At 41.7% G+C, this 23,331-nt stretch overlaps 1 protein-coding gene and 1 long non-coding RNA gene across 3 annotated transcripts in view; one reads left to right on the forward strand and one right to left on the reverse strand.

Moving 5' to 3' along the window:
- Positions 1-716: 716 nt before the first annotated feature.
- The window catches only part of LOC143647163 (uncharacterized), a 30,294-nt gene continuing 7,679 nt past the window's right edge, over positions 717-23,331 (forward strand). Inside the window, exons 1-3 of one of the 2 annotated variants that reach the window (XR_013157884.1) lie at positions 717-910; positions 3,208-3,261; positions 21,361-21,500. This is a non-coding gene — a long non-coding RNA (uncharacterized LOC143647163). The remainder of the gene's footprint in view (positions 911-3,207; positions 3,262-21,360; positions 21,501-23,331) is intronic. The other variant, XR_013157883.1, reaches the window with a different exon arrangement.
- CTNND2 (catenin delta 2) overlaps positions 15,696-23,331 on the reverse strand; it is a 990,776-nt gene continuing 983,140 nt past the window's right edge. The window contains exons 22-23 of the mRNA XM_077116860.1: positions 22,245-22,318; positions 15,696-17,574 (exon numbers count right to left, since the gene is read on the reverse strand). Coding sequence (XP_076972975.1) covers positions 17,314-17,574; positions 22,245-22,318 — 335 coding nt within the window. The 3' untranslated portion in view covers positions 15,696-17,313. The remainder of the gene's footprint in view (positions 17,575-22,244; positions 22,319-23,331) is intronic.

Genomic DNA, 23,331 nt, shown 5'->3' on the forward strand with positions numbered 1-23,331 from the left:
TGGTGCTGGGAAGATTTCTTCCCATAGTGATTGCTTGAAGATACCAATTCCTTTGTTAGAGTTTCTATTGGTAGGAGAAAGACCTCCATTAGTAAAAGTTTGAAAAAATCATTTAAATCCAAACAGAGGGATACTTGTCTCAGTATTAATATTATTTTAATAGAACATTGAAATCTCCACTCATCTGTTATTTCAAAAGCTTATTCTAAGCACAATTATGAAGTGTTTCACCACCTTCCCTTTCCTGCTTCTTTTCTCATCCCCAATTCCTACTTAACCTTTTGCCGATACTATTATCTAGTTCCCAGACGGATAACTTCCTTACCACTCCACTTGATTCCAGTATCTTCCATGAAGCCCCAAAGATCTTTTCTTGAAAAAAATGTCATCCAGTTCCTGACAGTTATCACAAATCTAATAATTAGTTGTTACTAAAATACCTTATTCTGCTGTCTTCTCTGGGACGAGTGAAAACAACGATTTAACTGGAATTTCTCAAAGTATACCCTTTATAGTACAAATTTCCCAGTATGTTAATCATTATCACATGAAATATATGTTCAGTTGCCAAATAACCCTTGGAAATTCATAATGCATGTTGGCATATTTGAAAAAACACCCCAAATAGTTTGTCTAATGTTGTTTGATGCAGTATTTTCCATCATATTGTCTATAGAATTGGGGATGTTGTGAGGTCACACTGAAAAGGAAGAATCTTTAAAGATGAGCTGTCTTCCTCAGTAATGGTCAGGCTGTAAAGCATCTGGGGAAAGTCAGCACACAGTGAAAGAAAGCAGTTACTCAGCTGGAGTATAAGTTAGGAGGTTTTTCAATAACAAGTGTGAGAAGACTCATCTCAAACTTAAGCAGAAAAAGGGAAATTGTTGGTTCATCTACTAAAATACTCAAGGTAAGGCTTAGCCTAGGAACTCTAACCTTAGTCATCAGGGTATGGTTTTACCTTCTGCTTCCTTGGCTTCATTCTCAGGATTTTACCCGGTAGTACTTGCCAGCTCCAGGCTCAGATCATCCTTATTGCTAGAGAAAACTCAGGAAAGTGTCAAAAAAATCTTCCTTATATTTCACTGATTCTGATTCAATGATCAATGATTCAAGGATTCAATAATCATCCCTGAACCAGTCACAGGGACCAGCCTCTGATTTGCGTGTCTAAGCCATAAACCTGTTTCTAGCGTGGGATGGGGGAAGGCCCAACTGGACTCCACTCACATGGCTTGGTGTGTCACCCAAGTAAAACAGTGGCATAGCTACCAGAAGCAGAATGAATGGGAGCATCATAGCCAAAAACCAAGAAATGTCCACTGCAACTGGGAGAAAATCATTAGCACATGTCTTGGTCTCTCTATATTTAAAGAAATGTCATTTTATAGATGAATACAAAGTTGTTACAGAAAAGTTTGAGTAGATTAGTGGGTTAGTGAGGCAGCTAGTCAAGACATCTGCAGTTATCATAGAAAATGATAGAGAAAGAAAATGTTTCCAGGATATGGAGCAAAGGTTACTCTCTGAAGATTTGTCCTGCAAAAAATCATTTCACAGAGTGAGTCAATTCTCTGTTCTTCATTAGACTGATTTTCTTTAAGGACAAAAACTTTCACCATCTTCACTTAGCACAATGTTTGATGCAGAAGAGCTGGTTAGAAAACCATTTTTAATTGAATTAATCACTTTGCAGAAGTATATATATATATCTTTTTTAATATAGGGCCTAAGATGCTTGGGAAACACTGTTGTTCAAATTTTAAAAGAGGCACTACTTTTGGACCAGATGGTACCATAAGCTACGAAGTAATTCACAGCTTAATAAGCACTACTAGTTAGGGTTTTCCATAGAAAAAGAGCCAATAGGAGATATCTATAAATATGAAATTTATAAAAGTGTCTCAATCAACCATGGAGACGCAAGAGTCCAAAATCTGTAGAGTAGGCCATGAGTTGGCAGCTTCAATGAACAAACTTCCCAAGGGAGGCTGGCTGCCTGAAGTGGAGAGAGAGAGATTTTCTCTCCTAAATTTTCCTTAAAAGGCTTCAGGTGATTAGAGTAAACATCAATCATTGCAGAAGACACTCCCCTTAGGCAACTGCAGGTGTAATCTGCCCTGACTGCAACCAACGTGCTCATGATTTAAGTCCAACAAAATGTTCTCACAGCAACGGATAGGTCAGTGCTTCCTTGACTAGAATACCAGGCACCATCCCTTGGCCAACTTGACACATTAACCTGACCATCAAATAAGCTGTTCCAAATAAGCTGTGAAAATAAGGATATTGATTAAGGTAAAATCTAGGACAGAAGGTCGAAGGGTTATAATTTTTCAGTATCAGTGAGAGAAGGGCCCTGACCAGCTTCCCTCTGTTCAGCTCCCTTCTCTGGTGTCTGTCCCACAAATTCAGGTCTCCTTGGCCTCCTCTGACTTGGAGCTGTGACTACTCAAGTCAGCCAGACTCTGTCTGGGTGTCCCTCCCTGCCAGCAGGCACTGAGCTGAGGCAATCCCCTGGTTGGTTTCTTCCTCTTGAGAATCATAACGCTGTGCAGCCCTTGTCTCAACCTAGTTGAATATATTTTGTCCAGCTTTCTATTTATGACAGCTGGAAGGCCAAATCTGGTCCCCACTATGCCATCTTGGCACTGGGCACTGAAGCGAGTTGCTACATGGTGTGGTGTGTTGTGAGAACACAGGCTCAGGCACAACAGAAACTTTCAGCAAATGCTGCCTTATGAAACATCCAAATGGGCATGGGAAGAGATCCCAGCATGGCCAGGGCCAATGGATGGCAGAGAGGAGAGACAAATCTGTACTGCCTGAGGTCAGGGTGTTAGAGCAGCCCAGTGGGAGAGGGCCCTGCCACTGACAATTCCTGTCCTGGTAAGAAGCTGGAGCTGCTTGTTCTTGTTTTTGGGTTTAAACTACAGTCAAGCCTTTTCATTTTGGGGATACAGCCCATCCCTATTATTTGCAGATTTCATATTTGTGAATATACCTACTTCGTAAAACTTATTCTTAACCCCCAAATTAATGTTTGTGGCACTTTTGTGATCAATCATGGACATGCACAGAAGTGTGAAAGATTTGAGTTACCTGATGCACACATTTTTCACATTTTTGTGCTTTTTTTTCTTGGTGATTTTGCTGTTTAAAACAACCTCCACGTGTGATGCTGTCTGGTGCCCTCCTAAACCCAAGAGACTGTGAGGTGCCTTACAGAGACAACATGTTTGTTAGACAAGCTTCATTCAGGTACATGATACACTGCTATTGGCTGTGAGCTTAGTGTTAATAAATAATAACATACTTAAATAAAGTGTCTTTAAACAGAAACATTCAGAAACAATGTTATGTATTGATCTGTTGATGAAATGTTGTGACAAAAGCCTCCTGGGAGCCTAGCCCTGCATTTCCATTAGAAGCAATTGTTCAGCATTTGCTCCTTCAGCTTCACAGTGACTTTTGTAGAACATAACTACCGTGGATAATGAGAATCCAGCAATTACAGCTGGGAAGTGAGCGACTTGAGGAAGGAGGCAGGTGGGGTTGCAGCTCTTTGGCAAGATCCTTTCCTGGTGTGGAAGTGGCGTGGGTGGGCTGGGATTGGCGAGGCTATTTTCTCTGGTGTGAAGTACAGTTTCCTTGTCCAAGAAGCTTTGTAGTTGGGTTTAACCATTGTTCCTGGGAGCTTTGCCTCAAGCCTGTTTCTCTAGACTTGTTTTTATAATTCTATAAAATCTTCCCTTTTCTCCCCAATCAGCCAGAGACAGCTTCTTTTATTTGGGAAGACTTGTCACCTTGATTGTAGTATTATTTTTCTGACTTGATTATATTTTTATTTGACTGAGTAGAAGATAATAACCAGAGATGTAACTGAAAAATAAGATATAGCTTTATCAACTAAACGCTAAATTTCCCAGTAAATTCTTACTTACCCTCTATGTATGTCATGGTCCAAGGCTGGAGATCAGAATAAAACAAGGCCATTAATTATTCCAGCTTTTATCACTCCCTTGCTGTCAACTACAATGTTTTTTCTTTTGAAATAAAAATCTTCTGTGAATCTAGTGATTACTTTTGAGTATAATGACCTGTGTCAGTACTATACATCATATATTTTCTGAACCAGTTTCCAGGCTTCATCAGCATTTCCACAGAAAGACATTTGTGATTAGGTATGGGATGCATTAAGTTGACAAATGATTTCTCTAACAGGAGATTTGGAAATAGCATCTGGCTTCATTCATTTTATAACTTTTCATTCCTTTATGTTTCATTTATTTCCTTTATATTTCTAAGCCAAACATGTACCCACTATACTTGTAATTCAACCTTTTGAATGATGTTCTCCCTTAGAATGTGTAGAGACCAGGGCCTCTTTTGGGGTAAATGCACATCCTTTTAAAGCAGGTTGGATAGTCATGGGTTAAAGTGAAAATCTTGACAGACTCTTAAGTCTGACCAACTGAACCTTGATGCCAGTAGAGAAAGCAGCTCCTGGGAGGCAAACTAGATAAGAGGTGGTCATGGACGATAGGAAATGCTGTTTTAATGAGGTGCCAGTGACTCTTTGTCTTTTTGACAGAAAATAACTTATTTCTGGCCTGTAACTGAAAGCATATCACTTGGCATTCTGGTGGGAATTACTTAGAGTGGAAGTATGTATCCAAATGTCCATGTGATAGTCTTCACTCATCACCATGATTTCTTGAAGAGGTTTTTATGGAGAGGCAAGAAACTACTTTCCAGCGCAAACCTTCTAAAGGAGATAAGAGGAAATGAAAAAAAACCCAGAAGCTAATAAAATGAAGGGTTATGGACATAACAGTTAAAGACATTGAGCTAGCTGTTGTTTGCTCTGGCAAGATATTTTGAGTATTTAAAAAACAGTCTAGATTCTAAATCAAGCTCTTATAGCAAGAAGTGAAAGCTTCTTTGAACTTTTTGCTGTGTGAGAAGCAAAACTTCAGACATCAGAAAAGAAATTTCCTGGAAGGACTTTGGATGCCCATCTGGTCTAACATTCCCATTTGCCAATGAGACCCACATGAGAAAATGACCTGCCCAAGGCCACTCTCATTGACTGTGAGAGACCACAAATATAGAAGGTCACCCCATAAAAGAGAGAATAGTTTGATGATTTTAAGACTGAGATGCTAATACCTGCATAATGTGGCTATTAGTCATTGCATTATTTTTGTTTTTGCAATGATTAAAAATCTGGAGGATATTTAGGAGACAAGAACACCCCTATCCTCAACTTCTGGACCCCTATGTGCTGCAAGCTGCATATTGAGATATAGCACCCACTGCTAAAATTGTTTGAAAAGTTGCCTGGGTTTCTCTATCCCTGAATGAGTCTTTTCCTACTCAACAAAGGACATGAATGAAGCTCCGCAAAGGTATGATTATTGCTTTGGCAATACCTCAATGCTGAGTCAAGATGCAAAAACACAAGAATTCAGGGTTGAAACACACAAGAGGCAATTCAAGGGCAACTGAGAAGATCAAATACACAGATGCAAGAATAGATGGGCCTGATAAAAACAATTCAAAACTAAAGCAAACAACCAAAGAAAACCAACAGAGACCTAGGGTTCCAGTTGAATGGAGCTCAGGATACACCAAAAGCATGTTGTGACTGTGGAGAAACTAAAAGAAATCTCAGGCTGAAATAATCATATAGTGTTCAAGCTTGGTGTCTGTAGTGGGATGTAGTATATCATCCACCACCCCCTAAAAAGGTGTATTGAAGTCCTAAACCTTAGTATCTGTGAGTAGTGACCTTATTTGGAAATGGGGTCTTTGCAGATGGAATCAAGTCAAGATGAGGTCATACTAGATTTTGGGGTTGGGGTGGTGCTAAATCCAGTGACTTGCATCCTCAGGAGGAGAGGGATATTTGGAGACATGGACATACAGAGAAGAAGGCCATGTGATGACAGGAGCAGAGATTGGAGCGAGGCAGCAATAAGCCAAGGAACAATGAAGATTTGCTGGCAACACCAGCAGCTAGGAAAGAGGCAGGAATAAGTTCTCCTCCAGATCCTCCAGAAGAAACCAACCTGAAATTTAATAAGTCAACACTTTAATTTCAAGCCTCTTAAATGGTGAAAGAATAATTTTCTGTTGTTTTAAGCCATCTGGTTTATAGTAACTTGTTATAATAGCCACAGAAAACTAATACAGTGTCCAAGAGACCTATTAAGAGGAACTTATAGGAGCAAGAGATGCTAGTTCAATATAAAAGGTATCTTCCTTGCTACTTGTTGTAACTACTAGATTGGGCTTCTTTAACACGATGGGTATCCCGGGGATGTCGCAGTCTGGGGGAGCATCTGTCAGGGTTGCTGGGAATGTGCCTCTGCTTGGGACCAGATGGCCCTTAAGCTCCACTCCAGCTCAGTGTGTCTGAATCCAAAGCCCAGCATCACCCTTTAAATCCCATCACTTACTCTGTGACCTTAGGCAATTTATTTAACCTCTCTTTCCTTGGCTGTAAGATCAGGAAAATCAAATATATCTCTCAGGATAACTAAAAAGATCAATTTAACAAGTCTACATTAAAGTTCTCAGTATGTTACTTGACACATGATAGTTTTTTTTTTCCAAAACATTTTTCTTCAGAACTTTCCATTCTTCCATCTATAATAACTCGTTCCGTGATGAGCATGTGACCCATCACAAAGAATGAGGTGTCTGAGATTTTTGTTGAGGCTTCTTGGAGTTATTCTTGTTTTAGTTAGGGTTTAGTTAGGGTTCTCTAGAGAAACAGAATCAAAAGGGAACACTAGCAAATATAAAATTTATAAAGGTGTCTCATGTGACCGCAGGAACGCAGAGTCCAAAATCCGCAGGGCAGGCTATGAAACTGACGATTCCAATGGAAGGTCTGGATGAACTCCACAGGAGAGGCTCACCAGCCGAAGCAGGAAGAACGTGTCTCTTCTGAATCCTCCTTATAAGGCTTCCAGTGATTAGATTAAGCATCACTCATTGCAGAAGACACTCCCCTTTGGCTGATTACAAATGGAATCAGCTGTGGATGCAGCTGACATGCTCATCTATGAAATGTCCTCATCGCAACAGACAAGCCACACTTGCCCAACCACCACTTGGCCAAGTTGACATGAACCTGACTACGACAATGGTGTTAAGGCTGACGGAATATACTTTTTGGAAGTCTTTTTACACCTGTACCCAGAGATTAAAGCTAGGACAGAAGAGACAGAACTGAGAAATGAAGAGAAACAAGCCCATGATGACTTTGGTAACTGAATCCAGCTGTACCTGAAGCCTGCTTGGTTTCTAGACTTTTCATTTACATGAGTCAATAAATATTTTTCTTTCTGCCATCTGGGACAAGTTTTCAGTTATATGCAACAGAAGAATTGTGAGAGATGCAATCCTCAAGAGAGGCATTCTTCCTTCCTTCTAATTTATTGTTATTGTTTTATGTAAGACTCAACCTGGCAGCTATGTCTCCTGTCTTCCATGCTCGGAGCTGTAAAGTCACTAGAGCATGCTTTTCTCAGGCATCTTTGCTTAGCACCCAGGGTAGCTGCAGCTCTCCTACTTCAAGCATACAATAACCTGAAATTTTACTTGCTAGTTTTGGCAACTCTCAGTTTAGAGACTGTACTCTTAAAACCACAGTTGCTTCTTCTTTAGAGCCCCTAGGTGCCCAAAGCCTAATCAGTAATTGTGCTGGTTTGAATCTGTTATATCTCAGAAAAGCCTAGGTTCTTTTAATGCAATCTTGTCTGGACAGACCTATTGCTGGTGGAAACTTTGTATAGGTTGTTTCCATGGAGATGTGACTCTACCTATTCAAAGTGGGTCTTAATTCATTTGCTGGAATCCTTTAAGGGAGAGACAATTTGGAGACAGCTCAGAGCCAAAAGAATACAGAGAAATTAAGAGACAGAAATGCCCCAGGAGAAACAAGCAAGGACCCACAAAAGTGCAGAGACATTTTGGAGCAAAGGAAAAGTAGATGCCAGCCACGTGTCTTCTTATGTGACTGAGGAACCCTGGATGCCATTGGCCTTTCTTCAGAGTCAAGGTATCATTCTCTGGATAATCTTAATCTGGACATTTTCATGGCCTTAGAACTGTAAATTTGAAACCTAATTAATCCCCCTTAAAAAAGCCAAACCATTTCTGGTATATTGCATTCTGGCAGCTTTAGCAAGCCAAAAGAGTGGGCATACCAAAAATGTCTCCAAATTTAATTTAACATCTTGCCTGTGAAGGTCAGTGCCATGTCTAGATCTCATGGCAGGCAAAAGAGTTGAAACAGAAATAAAAAATCTGACAAATGCTTTGCCACAACAGTCTGCAGTGTAGATTTCCAAGAGCTCTTCCTGCTTTTTAAGGATACTATCTGCCATTTGAAATTAACCTTGATAAATCCTGCTGTACAATTGGGCTAAGGCTGAAGCAAAAATGACAGTGAACTTATGGTGTCATCACTGAGCAAAGGTATTGGAAGGCACTGTTCTGGCTCTTTCTGATGATAGCTGTCTTAGTGGTCTCTGGTGATGCTTCTGGTGAACTTCAAAGTCAGGAGACAGATTAGTCTGCCTATTGACTCAAATGCAAACGTTGGTTACCAAGAGGCTGGAGGAAGGTTTTAAGATCTTATCTGTTTCTGTAGATATCAGTTATTCAATATGGGCATTTTCCTAGAGGAGTCTTTTTCCTCTGCTGGATTTAATCTTATTTAAACCAAGTTAAAGTACTTTATCACATTAAAAAAAAATCACATTCCTTACTCCATTGATCATTTTTACTGGTTTATTGCCTCCCCAAATGGGACTGGAGAGAACCTTCAGAGGCAAGTGGGGTCCCCGGGGAATGCGTGAATATAAAGAGGGCTGAGACCTAGCTGGAGCTGGAGAGCAGCAGTGACCTGCAGGGGCGTCTTTCCTTGGCAGGAACACTGGTTGGAACCAGGAAATTCCTTGACATTTGGGGAAGCGTCCTGAAGCAGAGTTTGAGAAAGTGGGAGAGCTGCTGCTTGCCTCCCGAATAGCCTCGGGACTAGTACAGTTATTGGTCCTTATAAATATACCTTACACAGGAAGTATCTCATCCAAGATCAAGATTGGATGCTTGAGCGAATGCTTGATTTAAGATGTTTCAACAGGGCAGTTGGCTTTGGTGGTCTTTGATCCCCTTTTACATTTTTTGGCACTTTGGGTCTGAATGGCAAGGAGAAATTGGGAGCTTTTTCTTTGTGAGGAGGTTCTTCGACTCTGGGAACTAGATGTCTTTGCAGGCACATTTCTCTCCCTGAGACTTATGATCATCTTTAAGGAAATATTTACACTTTAAGTCACAGGGGCTTGAGACAAAATCAGGCTGAGACCTCAAAATCTTGACTCAATTTAGAGAGTCTGTGTGTGCCTGTGTGTCTGCTGAGCGGTAAAAGCTGGAATGCTGCAGTGACAGCTTCTTTCTGTCTTCTCTTAGAGAATCCCAGTTTTCAGGCATTCCCTTCAGACTGCTGACACCCTGACTTGTGCCCACTCTGAACCGTTCATCTGCCTCTACATAGGCAGTTCAGGTTGCAAATAAGCCTGTTTCTGTATATGGAGCTTCAAATAAAAAAAACTCATTATAACTGTAACTCCAGTGACTGAGCTGAATTTAATACCAGCTAGATTATTTCAGCAATTTTGTTACTGAAATAGCAAGAAGCTATTTTAAAGTTCTTAAGTGCATGGACTCTGACAATGATGATATCGAAAAAGCCAAGGTGATTAATTCAACACACCTCGAGCCGCCAGAAGTAACTGAAATATTATCACTGGCTAGTGGGTGTTATTGCCTCAAAATGCTCAACATGAAATAGGAAGCTGAACCTATTTTAAGTTTTGGATTGGTTTGTTAACTAGCAATATGTAATGAGGGCAATTGGGTCAGATCTTCAACTTGAATTATCATTGAGAATTGAGAATTAAAAAGTACATATCTGAAGAGAATGCTATTGTGTAAATTTTCCATTGGTGACAGGTTAGCTCAGATAGTTCAAATACACCTGTTAACGTGGCCAGTAATTTGGGTTTAATTTCCCTGAAGTCCAGTTCACTCTTCTCTACTTTGTAACTAAAAGGCGTGATTATCTCATAAATGTCTGCTTTCAATTTTGGGAGAATGAAGACTCATTGTCCCCATTTGGAAATGGCTTCTCTGCTGAGCTCATGACTGAAGGAGGCTGTGGAAATGGTGTGGACATGCCCCTGACCAAGAATCCTGAACAGAAGCCGAGTGTTGGCTCTCTGGAGGTCAGGTGTCAGGTAAATTGGGCATACAAGAAATGAGGATGAGTAGCCCGGAGCAGATAGGGGTATGATGGGGTGTTAAGGATGAATGGTGGCCCCCAGAAAGATATGTCCATGTCTGGTGTGCTGGTTTGAAAAGGTTTGTGTACCCTAGAAAAACCATGTTTTAATCCTAATCCCATTTTGTAAAGACAGCCATTTCTTCTAATCCCTGTTTGGTATTGTATGTTTGAAATTTTGATTAGATTATCTCCCTGGAGATGTGACTATATCCAGAGAGGTTGTTAAACTGGATTAGGTGGAGACATGTCTCCACCCATTCTAGGTGGGTCTTGATTAGTTTACTGAAGTCCTATAAAAGAGGAAACATTTTGAAGAAAGCAGGAGATTCTGAGAGCAGGATGATGTAGCTACGAGAAGCAGACAGTCCACCAGCCTACAACCTTTGGAGATGGAGAAGGAAAATGCCTCCTGGGGAGCTTCATGGAACAGAAGCCAGGAGAGAAAGCTAGCAGATGATGCCATGCTTGCCACGTGCCTTTCCAGATAAGAGTGAAACCCTGACGGTGTTCACCATATGCCTTCTCACTTGAGAGAGAAACCCTGAACTTCATCAGCCTTCTTGAATCAAGGTATCATTCCCTGGATGGCTTAGATTGGACATTTCTATAGACTTGCTTTAATTGGGATATTTTCTCAGCCTTAGAATTGTAAGCTAGCAACTTATTAAATTCCCCTTTTTAAAAGCCATTCCGTTTCTGGTATTGCATTCTGGCAGCTAGCAAACTAGAACATCTGGAAACTGTGATGGTGGCTCTACTTAGAAATAAAGGTCTTTGCATATGCAATTAAGTGTCTCAAGATGAGATCATTGTGGGTTATTCAGGTGGATTAGGGTAGCCAACCATTAATGTCCTTATCAGAGACACAGCATAGAAACACACAGAAGGGTGAAGGCCAGGTTAGAACAGAGGAGACTGGAGTAATGCAGTCACAATCCAAGGAACACCTGAGGCTCCTAGAAGCTAAGAGAGAGAGAGAGGCATGGAATGGATTCTCCCCCAGAGAGAGTCTCCAGAGGAACCATGGCCCTGCCAACACCTTGATTTTGTTCTTCTAGTCTCCAGACTATGAGAAAATAAATTTCTGTTGTTTCAAGCCACAAGTTTGTAGCACTTTGTTACAGCAGCTCTAGGAAATGAATGCAATTTGGAAGAGAAATCAATGGCAACAACTGATGTGGCAAGCACTGGTAATGTAGAATGTTTGATGAATAAACAGACTTCTCTGAAAAACCAGTAGACACATACCTATCCTTGCTGGGTTTGAGGTTTCAACTTGTTCCATGCTGCCCTATATGTCATTGTCCATGCTGGGTAAAGCATGGGGCCCTGGGAAGGCTTTTCTGTCTCCATGGCCCCTTTGCTTGGCAGACTCCTAGTCATCTCTCAAGACACTGATCAGCCGTCTACTTCTCTGCAGGAAGCCTCCCAGTATCATGGTCTGAAGTTGAAAAGCCTCAATTTTACTTCCAGTGGCAACATTTGCTAGCTGTGTGATCTCATGGCACCTTATGTCGCTCATCTGAATGACACAGCTGATTACAATGCCTGCATGTGGGGTAGTGATCAGGAAAAGGAAAACAGGTGTTAAAGCACTATGAAAGCAATAAAATGCTGTATGAATAGAGGGAATTGTCTTTAAACTATTTGTGGCACATTCCTCTGGGTTTACAAGTCTACTCTACTGCTCTAAATTAATTCTTCATTCCATGTGTGATTGTCTCAGTCCATGGTTTCATTTTCAGTCTGCCCAATATCAAGCTTCCGGTAAGAGCAGACCCTCTCCACGGCCTCTGCCTCCTCACCTTCTGTTTGATCACCCTCACCTGCTATTGGAACTACCCTCTAAGGCCCTGCATAGCCTCTGCAGTCTACATTCCAAGTCTTCTTCTCAGATGTCGTCCTCCTCTTCATCCTCCTGCCAATGACCTTCGCTTCTTGCTGGGCTTTCATGGTAGCACCCTGGCTTTGTTGCCTCCTCTGGTTTTGCTTTCGTTCCTCTTTTTGCAGTCTCCTTTTCTGAGGTGTGTTGCTTCCCCTTGGCTTTTACCATTTCAGGACTCTCTTCTCTCTCTATCCTCTTTTCCATGAACACTATCCACACCTACTTTTCAACTCAACCCCAAAAAATGATATCCAATTTAGGTCTCAAATTCAGGGTCCGTCTTGGCATTTCCAGCTGCCCACTGCAATATTAGTGTCCCATCAGCATCTCTAACTTACCACGTACAAAACCTTTCCAGGGAAGGTTCTTCTTCCTTCTTATGGATGGGTTCCCCAATGTTGGGCTTCTGGTCACCCAGGCTTCCCATTTCAGAAGAATTTTTATGTTCCTCCACCATTCATCCAGGAGTAATCAAGTGCTGATTTTACATGCACAATTTTTCAAATTAGTTATCTTTGTTTCACCTGCCATTCTTTTGGCTCAACCCTGATGCGTTTTCTGGATCATTGTTCTCACGCTTTCATGATCCTGAGAATCACCTGGGAATCTAAATAATTATTCTGATGCCAAAAGGTTGGAATGGACCCAATATCCTACCTTTCTAATAAGTTCCTAGGTGATGCCTGTGCTGTTGGTCCCCAGCCTACACTTTGAGCAATAGGTAAATTATTGCAATAATCTCATAAGTGATCTCACTTTAGACCAGTAGTTCTCAAAATACGGTCCCTGGGAAAGCAGTAGCAGGCTCTCTTGGGAACTAGTTAGAAATTCAAATTCTCAGGCCAACCACCTCCTACCAGATCAGAAACTCTGTGTTTGAACAAGCCCTCCAGGTGTGAGGAAAAGCTGAGTAGTCCTGATGTGGGAAATGAAGTCATCACGTCGATTCAAGTCAGGATTGGCTGCCAAGTGAGTTACGAGAGAGCTTATGATTTAAAAAGATTGGGGGATTTCAGAATGGTGGCTAAGAGGCTGTGGAGTGAGTCTTCGGGTGACTAGACTCATGGTTGGGTGGAGAGCATTCATCCTTGATTACAGGTCACTCGGCATGAGTTTCAGCCATAATCTTGTCCTGACCACACTTTCAAAACTTAACATTCAGAGGCTAAGACAACAGCTGAACAGGGAAACACATAGTAGAAAACTTACTGGGTTTCAGCAGACTGTGATATAAGTTGAGCAGATATCTAAAACCCATTGTGAATTCCCCTGAATTCTTGATTTAGTTATTTATTTTCTTTGATGGAGGCAAGTTCCACAGTGGACCTTCAGGTCTTGAGGCAAAGTTCAGGCTGGTAAGGTTAGAGTTCCCTGAACTCATCAGCCCTAAACTTTCTTCTGCTGCTGTGTGAGATGAGCTGAGGCCGAGTTTTCCTATTTGGTTGGTGAGAGATATGCCACAGGGAACTGTTCGTAAAAAGCAGCACTGTATTAGACTCAGTTTCTCCTCTCCCACATGTGTGAAATAGTGGGTTTTCAGACAGCCACGTGGCACTTCCTGAGAGACACAGTTCTCGGGGACAATGGAGGCACTAAAGAATTGAAGTAAGAGAAACAATAAAACAGACCAAACCAATTGAGGTTTTTTGGTTTTGCTCCTGAATTTAAACACCACTTTTTCTTCTTCTTTAACATCAGCATTCTGTAATGCATGGGTCTTATTAGTATGGAATGGTGGAGACCCGTTGACTTTGACCTCAGTTAACATCAAATATGAGATATCTCACATTATCCTAATTCTTATAAACCTGGCATTTTACTCTGTAACATGATTGTTAGTGAGGATTGAAGCATTAATGTGATATTAATATTGAACCAATATTAAAAGGTCTTTTTTTAAATGTCATTGTTGTTCACAGAGGTGTAGTTTAAGTGTTCTTTCATCAGTTAAAAAACAGGTCTGTTTTTCACACATAATGTGGATATTTTACTTTCTCCTAAATGCATCGGGTGTATTTATGGTCTATCATAGGCATCGAAAGGCACCAGCACTTGTTGGTTTTCCTTTTTCTTTTCCTCTGGAAAACACCATCCCATGTCAGTAGGACGGTATGGGGTCTGGAGGCTCCTCTAGATCCAAGTGTCAGCCACTTGGGGGTACTACACTGGTCACTGAGACACAGTGAAATAAAAAACAGGCAAAGGTTTCTCGTCACTTGGTGCTTTTGTCCAATACATCCAGTGTTGTGAATAATAAATCACCAGCTCACCAGCCTTCCTTGCTAAGGGAGCCTGAGGGGCTTCCAGGCATTTCACTGTTCAAGCAAAACTCAACCTGTCATCTCTCTCTCCCTCTCTCTCATCTATCTATCTATCTATCTATCTATCTATCTATCTATCTATCTATCTATCTATCTATCTATCTATCTATCTATCTATCATCTATCTATCTATATCTATCTATCTATCTGCCTATCTATTTGCTTATCTACCTATCATCTATGCATATCTATCAATTATCTATTGTTTATCCATCTATAATCTATCATTTGTGTATAGCTATCATCTATTTTTCATCTATTGATTATTCATTTTTCTATAATCTATCTGTATACATCTATCTTACCTCTTAATTTAAATGAAAGGAAAAGGTAACCATTTTTCTTGCCAAGATATGACTCTGAAAAAAAAAAGATTGGCTTGGATTACTATGATCGCTTTTAATTTTCCTTTTCCTTCCTCTGCCTCTGCTGCCAGAGGCTCTTAGCTGAATTAGCTAATCACAACCTGGCACAATGTGCTTTCGAAGAGTCATGGACAGCAAACCTGTCCTTGGTCCCCACGGGCTGCAAATATAGGGCATGCATTGAGACTTAAAATCAGAAAGAAAATACAAAGGTCTTGCTAGGAGAAGCATTTTCCTAGTGAATGGGCTAATGTCCCTCAGTACAACTCAGGCCAGGGGATGAATCCTATTATTTACTTTTGGAAAGTTAAACCAGCTATTTGGTTATAGATAAGTCATGTTTCTGCTACATCATTATGCTTTGATGAACGTTACCCTATCATTCTATAACTCAATGAAGTGCAAACATTTTCCTTGATGCTACATATTTCTCTCTATGTATAGGAGCTGGAGAGGGGCTGTAGAGCATCATTCCTATGCAGGAACCCAGAAAAGTAGTGTCCTAGAGTAAAAGATGCAGCAAACATGTACACAATCTGTAGGAATAGTCACATGGAAATTTCTGCCCACTGCTGTGTTCTGGAAATTAGCTTTTCATTTCCAAACTCTGCATGAATAGAACTCTTTTGAAGTCAATTTCTGAGAAAGAACCATTGATTTTAGACTTTAAGCTGAATTAAACTATGCAGAATGAAGGGGAGCAAGTTTTAAAGGAAGATGGCAGCCAATTTCTTTCATTATTTAATTTTTTATTTTTTTCCAAGAACAGTTAACATTTACTAGGCACCTAATGGCCTCAGTCACTTGCATCTAAAGAGCAAAGCTAATTTACCCACAGCCCGTGTTCTTTCAGTGGTCAGCCTTATTTCTCAGCTTTGTTAACACTATTCTAACATTAGCTTCAAGTTCAGTTTAATAATCTAATCCATATTGTCTACTGCTCCCTGCCACATGAACAAAAAAATTTTGGAAGGGAAGGGATAAGGTGAGCAGTTTACATTTCCTATGGATATTTCAAGTAATTGGCCCCAAAGTGAAATTATTGATTTGGCCATGGTTTATTGTGTTTTGAGGGCATAAAACGTGGAAGGAAATGGACCTGTGGAAAGGGCCAGTATCCAAGACTGTGTGAATGGGTGAGAATCCTAAAACTTCACTTCAACTGGCCTAATATCCTGAGTCACGAGATGGTTAGGGGAGCAGATACAGTACAAAAGGAACAAACTGATGCACATTGATACTAAAAACCGAAAACAAAGTTTATACAAGATGAATGGCAAATGAAATCGCTTCTATCAAAAGAAAATCCCATACAGGTCATTTTTATACGTACGTGGACATACACACACTCGCCCGTACAGACACACAAGAATGTGTATTTTGTAAGCTAGATCCTTGGAAATAGACATTCTTAGCAAGTATGGATGACAGATCAATTGGAATTTATTTTCTTTTAACACTGTATCATCATAAAGAAAACCGGTATAAATGAAAAAATCTATTTCAAATATCTACATCTAAAATTTTAGGCAGTGAAAAAGCACTTTGTTGACAAGGAGTGTGGAATGATGTACGTTAATTGTCAGAAACTGCTGAATGCCTTGTTTAGTTGCCACAAACAAATTCACATATCAGAACGAACAATACTGCTAAATATTCCTTTTTTTCCCTCAGTTTTTGTTTTTTTTTCTTTTTTTTTTCCTGTTTTTTGTTTTTTGTTAAAACATACTGGGGAGAAAGAAAAGAAAAGAAAAACTGGAAATCCATACATCTTTCAAAAGTTTGAAATTGAAGCAATATTCAGATCCATAGATGAGGAAACACGGTGGCATTGGTGTAATATACACAATGCACTTTCTTTTTTTAATCTGTAATGTACATCAAATACTTTACAACAATGCATTAACAAAAGCAAGAAACATCTTGCTGTACAGAGGAACCCCAATGCAACTTGAAGCCTAGAGTCACAATGGATGAGAAGAGTAAACAAAGTGTGAGAAGCCGTCCCCCCTGGAGTGTAAACTATCCTGCATCTTGTGCTTAACAAGAACCTTCCCATCCCACCACCCCACCATTTCCTCTCTCCCTCCTTCCACCACCTTCGATATAAAGCACTTTTTATACGCTACAGCTCAACTAGTACGTGTTGTGCACTGTCATATTTTAGGATTGCTTTTGCTTTCTACTGACTTCCGGGTTAACTTTCGCTGCATTTAGCTTTCTAAAATAGCTCTGAGTATTTCCACACTGGTTATCACAGCCTTCCTATGGGACAGGCTTTAACAAACTAAACTGGCAGGGGAAAAAATAAAAGAAAAAAGAAATGTCTTGTGGTATGCATGCACATGCATGGCTCCTGGAGCGCCTGGTCCCATCCACCCCTCACACCCAGGAGTCGGGGGAGGCTGGATAGTGGCTCGTTTCATAGTTCAGTTCACTGTAGGGACGGGCGGCGGAGTAGAAGTCGACATAGTTGCCGGTGGACTTGAGCCCCAGATGCATGGTGTACTCGCTGGCGGGAGGGCGATGGTGGACCTGGTCCTCAAAGAAGGACTCGTCGTAGTTCCGCGTGGAATTCTGAAATGGCTGGTAGGTCTCGTAATCTTTTCTGCTGGGCTCCTGTGGGACCGGTTGTGCTGAAACCTGCACGGAGAAGAGGACCCAACCCAGAGTAGTTAGTTTTCCCTTCATCTCACCTCCCCTCCCTCTGAGCAAGCCAGGCTGGGTGTGTTCCCTGCGTCCATCCATGTGGCACATCTTCTCTGACTATTGCCAACTGCTGATCGGGCTTCCCTTTCAACGCTGGTTCCCGGGTCCACTTTCTACTCTCTAGATCACCTTTTGAAGTTAAAGAGTTGTAGACCAGCAGCTAGAGCACACGGGTCGTTTATTTTTGTCTTTCCTGTATTTCTGTGATATGCTCTGGGGCCGGGATGGCAGGTGAGGATGCACAAGGTGCAATGGCCATGGCATCTTCTGCCAGTGCCAAGAGCTGGGACCCCGCCACTCAGAGCTCCTTAGCCCCCTCCCCCCACCCCCTGGGTGCACAGAAGGACCCGAGGTTTCCCGGGAGCAGGGCAGCTCCATCACACCTGCCTCAAGGATGGTGCCTCAGCCCCACACAGGCAAGCAAGCAATGAGAAGAGGAAAATCCCTTCAAAACAGTTCAGACTCCAGAAAGACCAAAGTGTTTCCTAACTTGGTTCCATTGAAAATTGACTACACTCAGGAAACACTGTGATTACGAAGTCTTGGACTGGGTGGAAGGGTCTCCAGAACCGCTCAGCCTCCCCCAGACCTGCTCCAAGTTCCCTATCTCTTGTCTTCTGAAGGTCACGGTCTGACATTGGGACCTTGAGGGTTCAAGGGATTCCAGGAGCCCTTGGTATGGGAAGCCAAGAATAAGTCTCCTGTGCTGGGCTTTGGGGAGAGTAGGACAAGAGTGCTAGAGAGCTGACTGGATATTTGCTAGCATTTTTGACTGGGAACAGGGCTATCCCCCACCCTTCAGCACCTCCCAAGTCTGGGATGACAGTGACCCCCATGCAGGTCCAGCCCACAATGCACAAAGCTCTGCTGAAATACCCTGACTGGAGATGTGGTCTGATGTGAATTATAACACTTTTAATGAAACAGTTCAGTCACTTTGAAGTAGATTCAGGAATTCCCTATTAATTTAACTAAGGATCAGTCTGGAAACGTCCTGTAGAAATGGGTCTTAGTTAATAGTTAATGATTTGTAATTAGCATGTTGTGAGTAAATGAATGCTTCTAAAGGGGCCGCACATAATTCTTCTCTCAAGTAAGCGAAAACTCCGTTTTGTACATAATTGATTTACACTAGTAAATCAACCTGTTCTTCCCAGAAGTGGTCAGCTTCATCTTAGCTGCTGCCCAGTATGTCTCACGCCTCTGATTTGTGATGTCTGAAGGGATGAGGTTTCTCCCTACCTGCTAGAGTCTGCAGAGCCGAACATCTGTTGGCCTACGAGCCCGGGGTCGAGAGGGACTTTTGGAATTCCTCAATTCAATGTTGCTGAGATGAGGTCTATCAAAATGCGGAGCTGGACTGAGGTGCCCTCTGTCATTCACTGGACAGCCATGGGCTATGTCTAACATCTCCACTGCTCCCACACTGGGTGGGGCTGCTGCCCAGGTGCACAAGCTCCCCAGGTGCAGAGGACACTAACGCTTAGAGCTGGGAGGTGTGGGAATGTTTCATGGGCTGGGGGTGGGGGGAATGGGTATTCACTATGTTCCCATTTTACTAGGACCCTTATTCAACATTTATTCACTGCATATATGCCTCACCGAGTTTGCACTGAGTTTGCACACAAATGATTTATTTTGGACATAAGGGAAATAGTTGCCCACAGCAGATCTTCAAACTCTTCCCCAAGTGAAAGCTGGAGATTCAGGGCTTTAATACCCAGTGAAACTGGTATCACTTTTGCGGTAAAGATCAGTGATTTTCAGACTGTGGCTCTCAGTCCAGCACATTCTCTGTGGTTGGGGTTTTTGCAAGCTCTTGTTAGTAATAATTTGAATATTGATCATTCAGTCTAAAAACCACACTGCTTTGTTTGCAGTTTATTATCAAAAATCCTGTTCCCAGCGAGATACATACAGTTAAATATGATATTTTTCTTGATTAGTATGGGATGGATTAAAAGAAACTCACTAGGAAGTTTGGAGACTTTAAGTGGTTAACTCTAAAAGGATAGAGTTAACACCACTGATCCCAAATAAGATCCAAAGGTCACAAAAACCTTATTTTACAGCAATGCTTGTTTCTCCCAGAGACTGATACTTTACAGGCTGGGAGGCTGGGAGACTGGGAGGCTGGGAGGTCACTTTTCACCCAGGAAAGCTCTCAAATCCACATATCCCATCTGGCATGGCGAGCCATACCCATATGGCTAGAGAATCACAAACACAGGTGCCAAGGTTAGAACCACCCAACTGGAAGAGAACAAAGCCTTCTCTTCCAAATGGTTATGGTCTTAGTACTTTATTGCATTCCCAAGAGGGAAAGCTGCAAGCAAAGCCAAAGTTCATGCCAATAACAGTCTAAAATAAGTAAAACGCGTTATTTCCTTCTACCCAAGTTCACTGGGTATGAATGCCATAGTCATTTCCATGGGAAACTTTTACAAAAGGAAAAGCCTTCTTCAGCGCATATATTTAAATGATGCTTGATAACAGAGTGGGTCTAACAAAGCGCCCAGTTCCCTTTGCTGGACTTTACCATGGAATAGGGGAGTCCCTGAGCCATCATCATTGGACTCTGCTCTCCCCAGTGTCTGCCTGCAATGTCTCCCCCTTGCAGATGAGCGGGACAGAGCTTGTTCTCCACCCTCGCTGAGTTTCACCAGCACTCTTTCTCCTGAGACACGAGGGTCTTGGAGAGGAAGGATAGTGATGAGCTGCTCTCTATGAAGCAAACCTAAAGACTAATCTTACACTCTCAGATAGGAAATCCCTGATCAGTGTAGGAGCTGGAGACAGCTTGCTCACTGTACCTACAGAATTTCATGATATTGTCTAAGAGGAAAATAAGTTTATTTCAATAAATGGAATTGGCTTTTGCAGAACACTTTGCTCTTCTTTCTTTTATTCTTTTTTTGTATGCTATATGGCGGGGTAACATTTCATTATTTTTCCACATGAGTATCCCATTACTACAGGACGATTTGTTGAATTTTTATTTGTTTGCTTGGTTTTTGTTTGTTTTTTGGGGGAAGTGCATGGAATGGGAATCGAACCTGCATGTCCCGCATGGCAGGCAAGAATTCTACCACTGAACTACCTTCATACCCCCAGACACTTTGCATTTTCTTTTATGTTTGGGAAGGCATGTTGGCATGGGCAGAGTTTGGGGCTACCACGGCACTTTTCTGTCTGGTGCTCCTGATCCTGTTTATTTATTTGAGGGCAACTTTGCCTTCAATGAAAACTGGAAGTGAATTAAGCCTGACTGGATGCTGACCATGGCCATGGGAGGCCATGGGGCCTGAAAGTTCCCCCCTCCCATGGGGTTGAGGATAGATGTCTTCCAGTGTGGCTGAACATGGGTTGGAAAATCAAGGGTGAGAAGACAAGTCCACCACCCACCATCATTCTTCCTATAGGTGGGTGATTAGAGAAAGAAAATATGTTAAGTTCAAGAAGATATTTTTGCGTCCTCTACCTCCATCCCTTGGAAATGGTACTGCAGGGAGTACCTATGCAGGACATTCCACACGCCAAGCAGAGGGTGGAGGTGGGGGTGATGGGAGCTCCCTTTATCTAAAAGATGCTTTCCTACTGGGTGTTGAGAAAATGCTCCAAAACAACACTGCGTTTATGAGGATTTCATATTTCCCTTCCTTGTTTGTATTTTTATGGTTATCGTGACCAAGCAAATGGCTTTTGTGCTTATCTTTCCAGCCCAGCTTTCTTGACGTACATCAGGAAGGGAAAGCATCAGTCCTGGCAATGGTTATAAGTGGCAAATAGTTATGAGGACTATCAGTGTTTCCACGATGACCACCATCACGCTGGAGGAAAGTATGAAGATGCTGATCAGTGTGAGTGGCAGAGGCTGTGCCTTTCTGCTTTTCTACTTTCCACACAGCCACAGGGATAATAAGTTTTCAAAGAATAGTTGCTGAATAAAACAAATAAATGCAGATTGGTTCTTTAAGTGTCTACTGTCCAAGTGGTCCTCAAACTGGAGCGTGCACATGAATCTCCTGTGTCTCTTACCAAACTAGATCAGATCTTATGATTCAGAAGTTCTGTGATGCTGCTGCTTCTGCTTCCCTGACTAGACTTGGAGTAGCAAGGCCCTCCAAAATGCTTTCCACTTAGTTGTTTATATTTAACTTGATGTGTCTATTTTATTGGTAACTGCAATGGATAATTAATGCTTTCCTCCTAATGAGGGTTGGCTGGTTACAGCAGCGACTTAATCTCTGTCTAATAATGAGTAGAGTAAGGCTGCCATCTTACTCTTGTGTATTTGGGAACTTTTTTCAGTTTTGCACCATGGTAGAAAACTTGCTTTAGTTTTGCACTATGGTAGAAAACTACCAGATAATGCATGAGGTTAGAAAGAAATCAAAGATTATTTTCAGGTTTGAGGCTGTTCTGATGAGCACCAACATCCCACGTGCTTGCAGGGTGGGTTGGGTGTGAGAGGAGAGCAGAAGGGAATGCTGTCTTCATTTCAGTTCTTTACATATATTAGGGAGAAGTGAATTTATTTTTAAAATCCAGGATATTTCATGTGGGTTTGAATGGAAAAATGAATACCACTGCATTAACTTTACCTGGTTATGTTTGATGTCTTCAGCAGGCGCACCATATGAATTCCTATACAAAGTCGAAATTCCAGTATTTTGAGCTGAAAGCAAGAGACAAATAAAAGTATTAGCAAAGAAAGCAGGATTGCAAGTAGGAATAACAGTCCTTGAGGCAAATTCTCCCCTGAACAAAGCTTGGTTTCTTGTGGACCATGCCAAGTGGAAGACATTCTCTGGCCCCAAACACTTCATTTCACATACAGTCGTTCGGAAAGAAGAGGATTTATGCTATCAAATTCCCATCACACACCGGCCGCCTGTGATAGTGTGGGTTGCTGCAGGCAGGGTCAGGGCAGGTGTGCCAAACAGATGGTCATCTTGCGAGTTTTACTGCCTTCTTTTCTGGTGAAAATTGGCAGATAATAAAAGCTTGTCACCTGCACTGAAGCATGCAGGAATTTCTATCAGCAGCTTAGTTTTTAGCTGAAGAATGACAAGAATTAAATTTCTAATGTGAGCTCACAGAAGTGCTAGATCATCTTTCAGGCAGTTTACTTCTCAAAGGCATGAAGGATGGGCAGGAAGTGCCATCCACATCCCTCTGTGCATGGGGGAGCTGGCAGGCTGGGAATAGTGTTAAGCACAGAGAAAACAGCTCCATATTCTGTTTTCTGACTGGCCTCTGTTCTAGGAGAGAAGGCCTCTTGCCATGGCCAGCAGCTTCCAAAGGCCTAGGCAGGGTGCCTGGCTACTCATTTCCTTGCCCTGAAACCTTGAGCCTGATGCCACAGGGCCCAGGAGAAAGAACACTACTCCCCTCACAGTCACAGAAAAGCCATGGATTTAAGGAAACTCTGTCAATGGGTTGTGAAACACTCTAGAAACAAGAAAGATTTATCTTTGCCTTCTGGTATTTATGGGATAATGAACTAGGATGACACAACAACTATTCTCTTATAAATACAAGCTTGTATAGATCCAAAGCCAGCAGAATCTATTGTAATGGGTGGAATACTCTTCCCCCAAAGTTCATGTTCACTTGGAACCTTAGAAGGTGACCTTATTTGAATTAAGGTTCTTTGTAGATGTAACTAAGGTGAGAGCCTCAAGATGA

The sequence above is a fragment of the Tamandua tetradactyla genome, chromosome 9 (genome assembly GCF_023851605.1).
Source record: "Tamandua tetradactyla isolate mTamTet1 chromosome 9, mTamTet1.pri, whole genome shotgun sequence".
Lineage (NCBI taxonomy): Eukaryota > Metazoa > Chordata > Mammalia > Pilosa > Myrmecophagidae > Tamandua > Tamandua tetradactyla.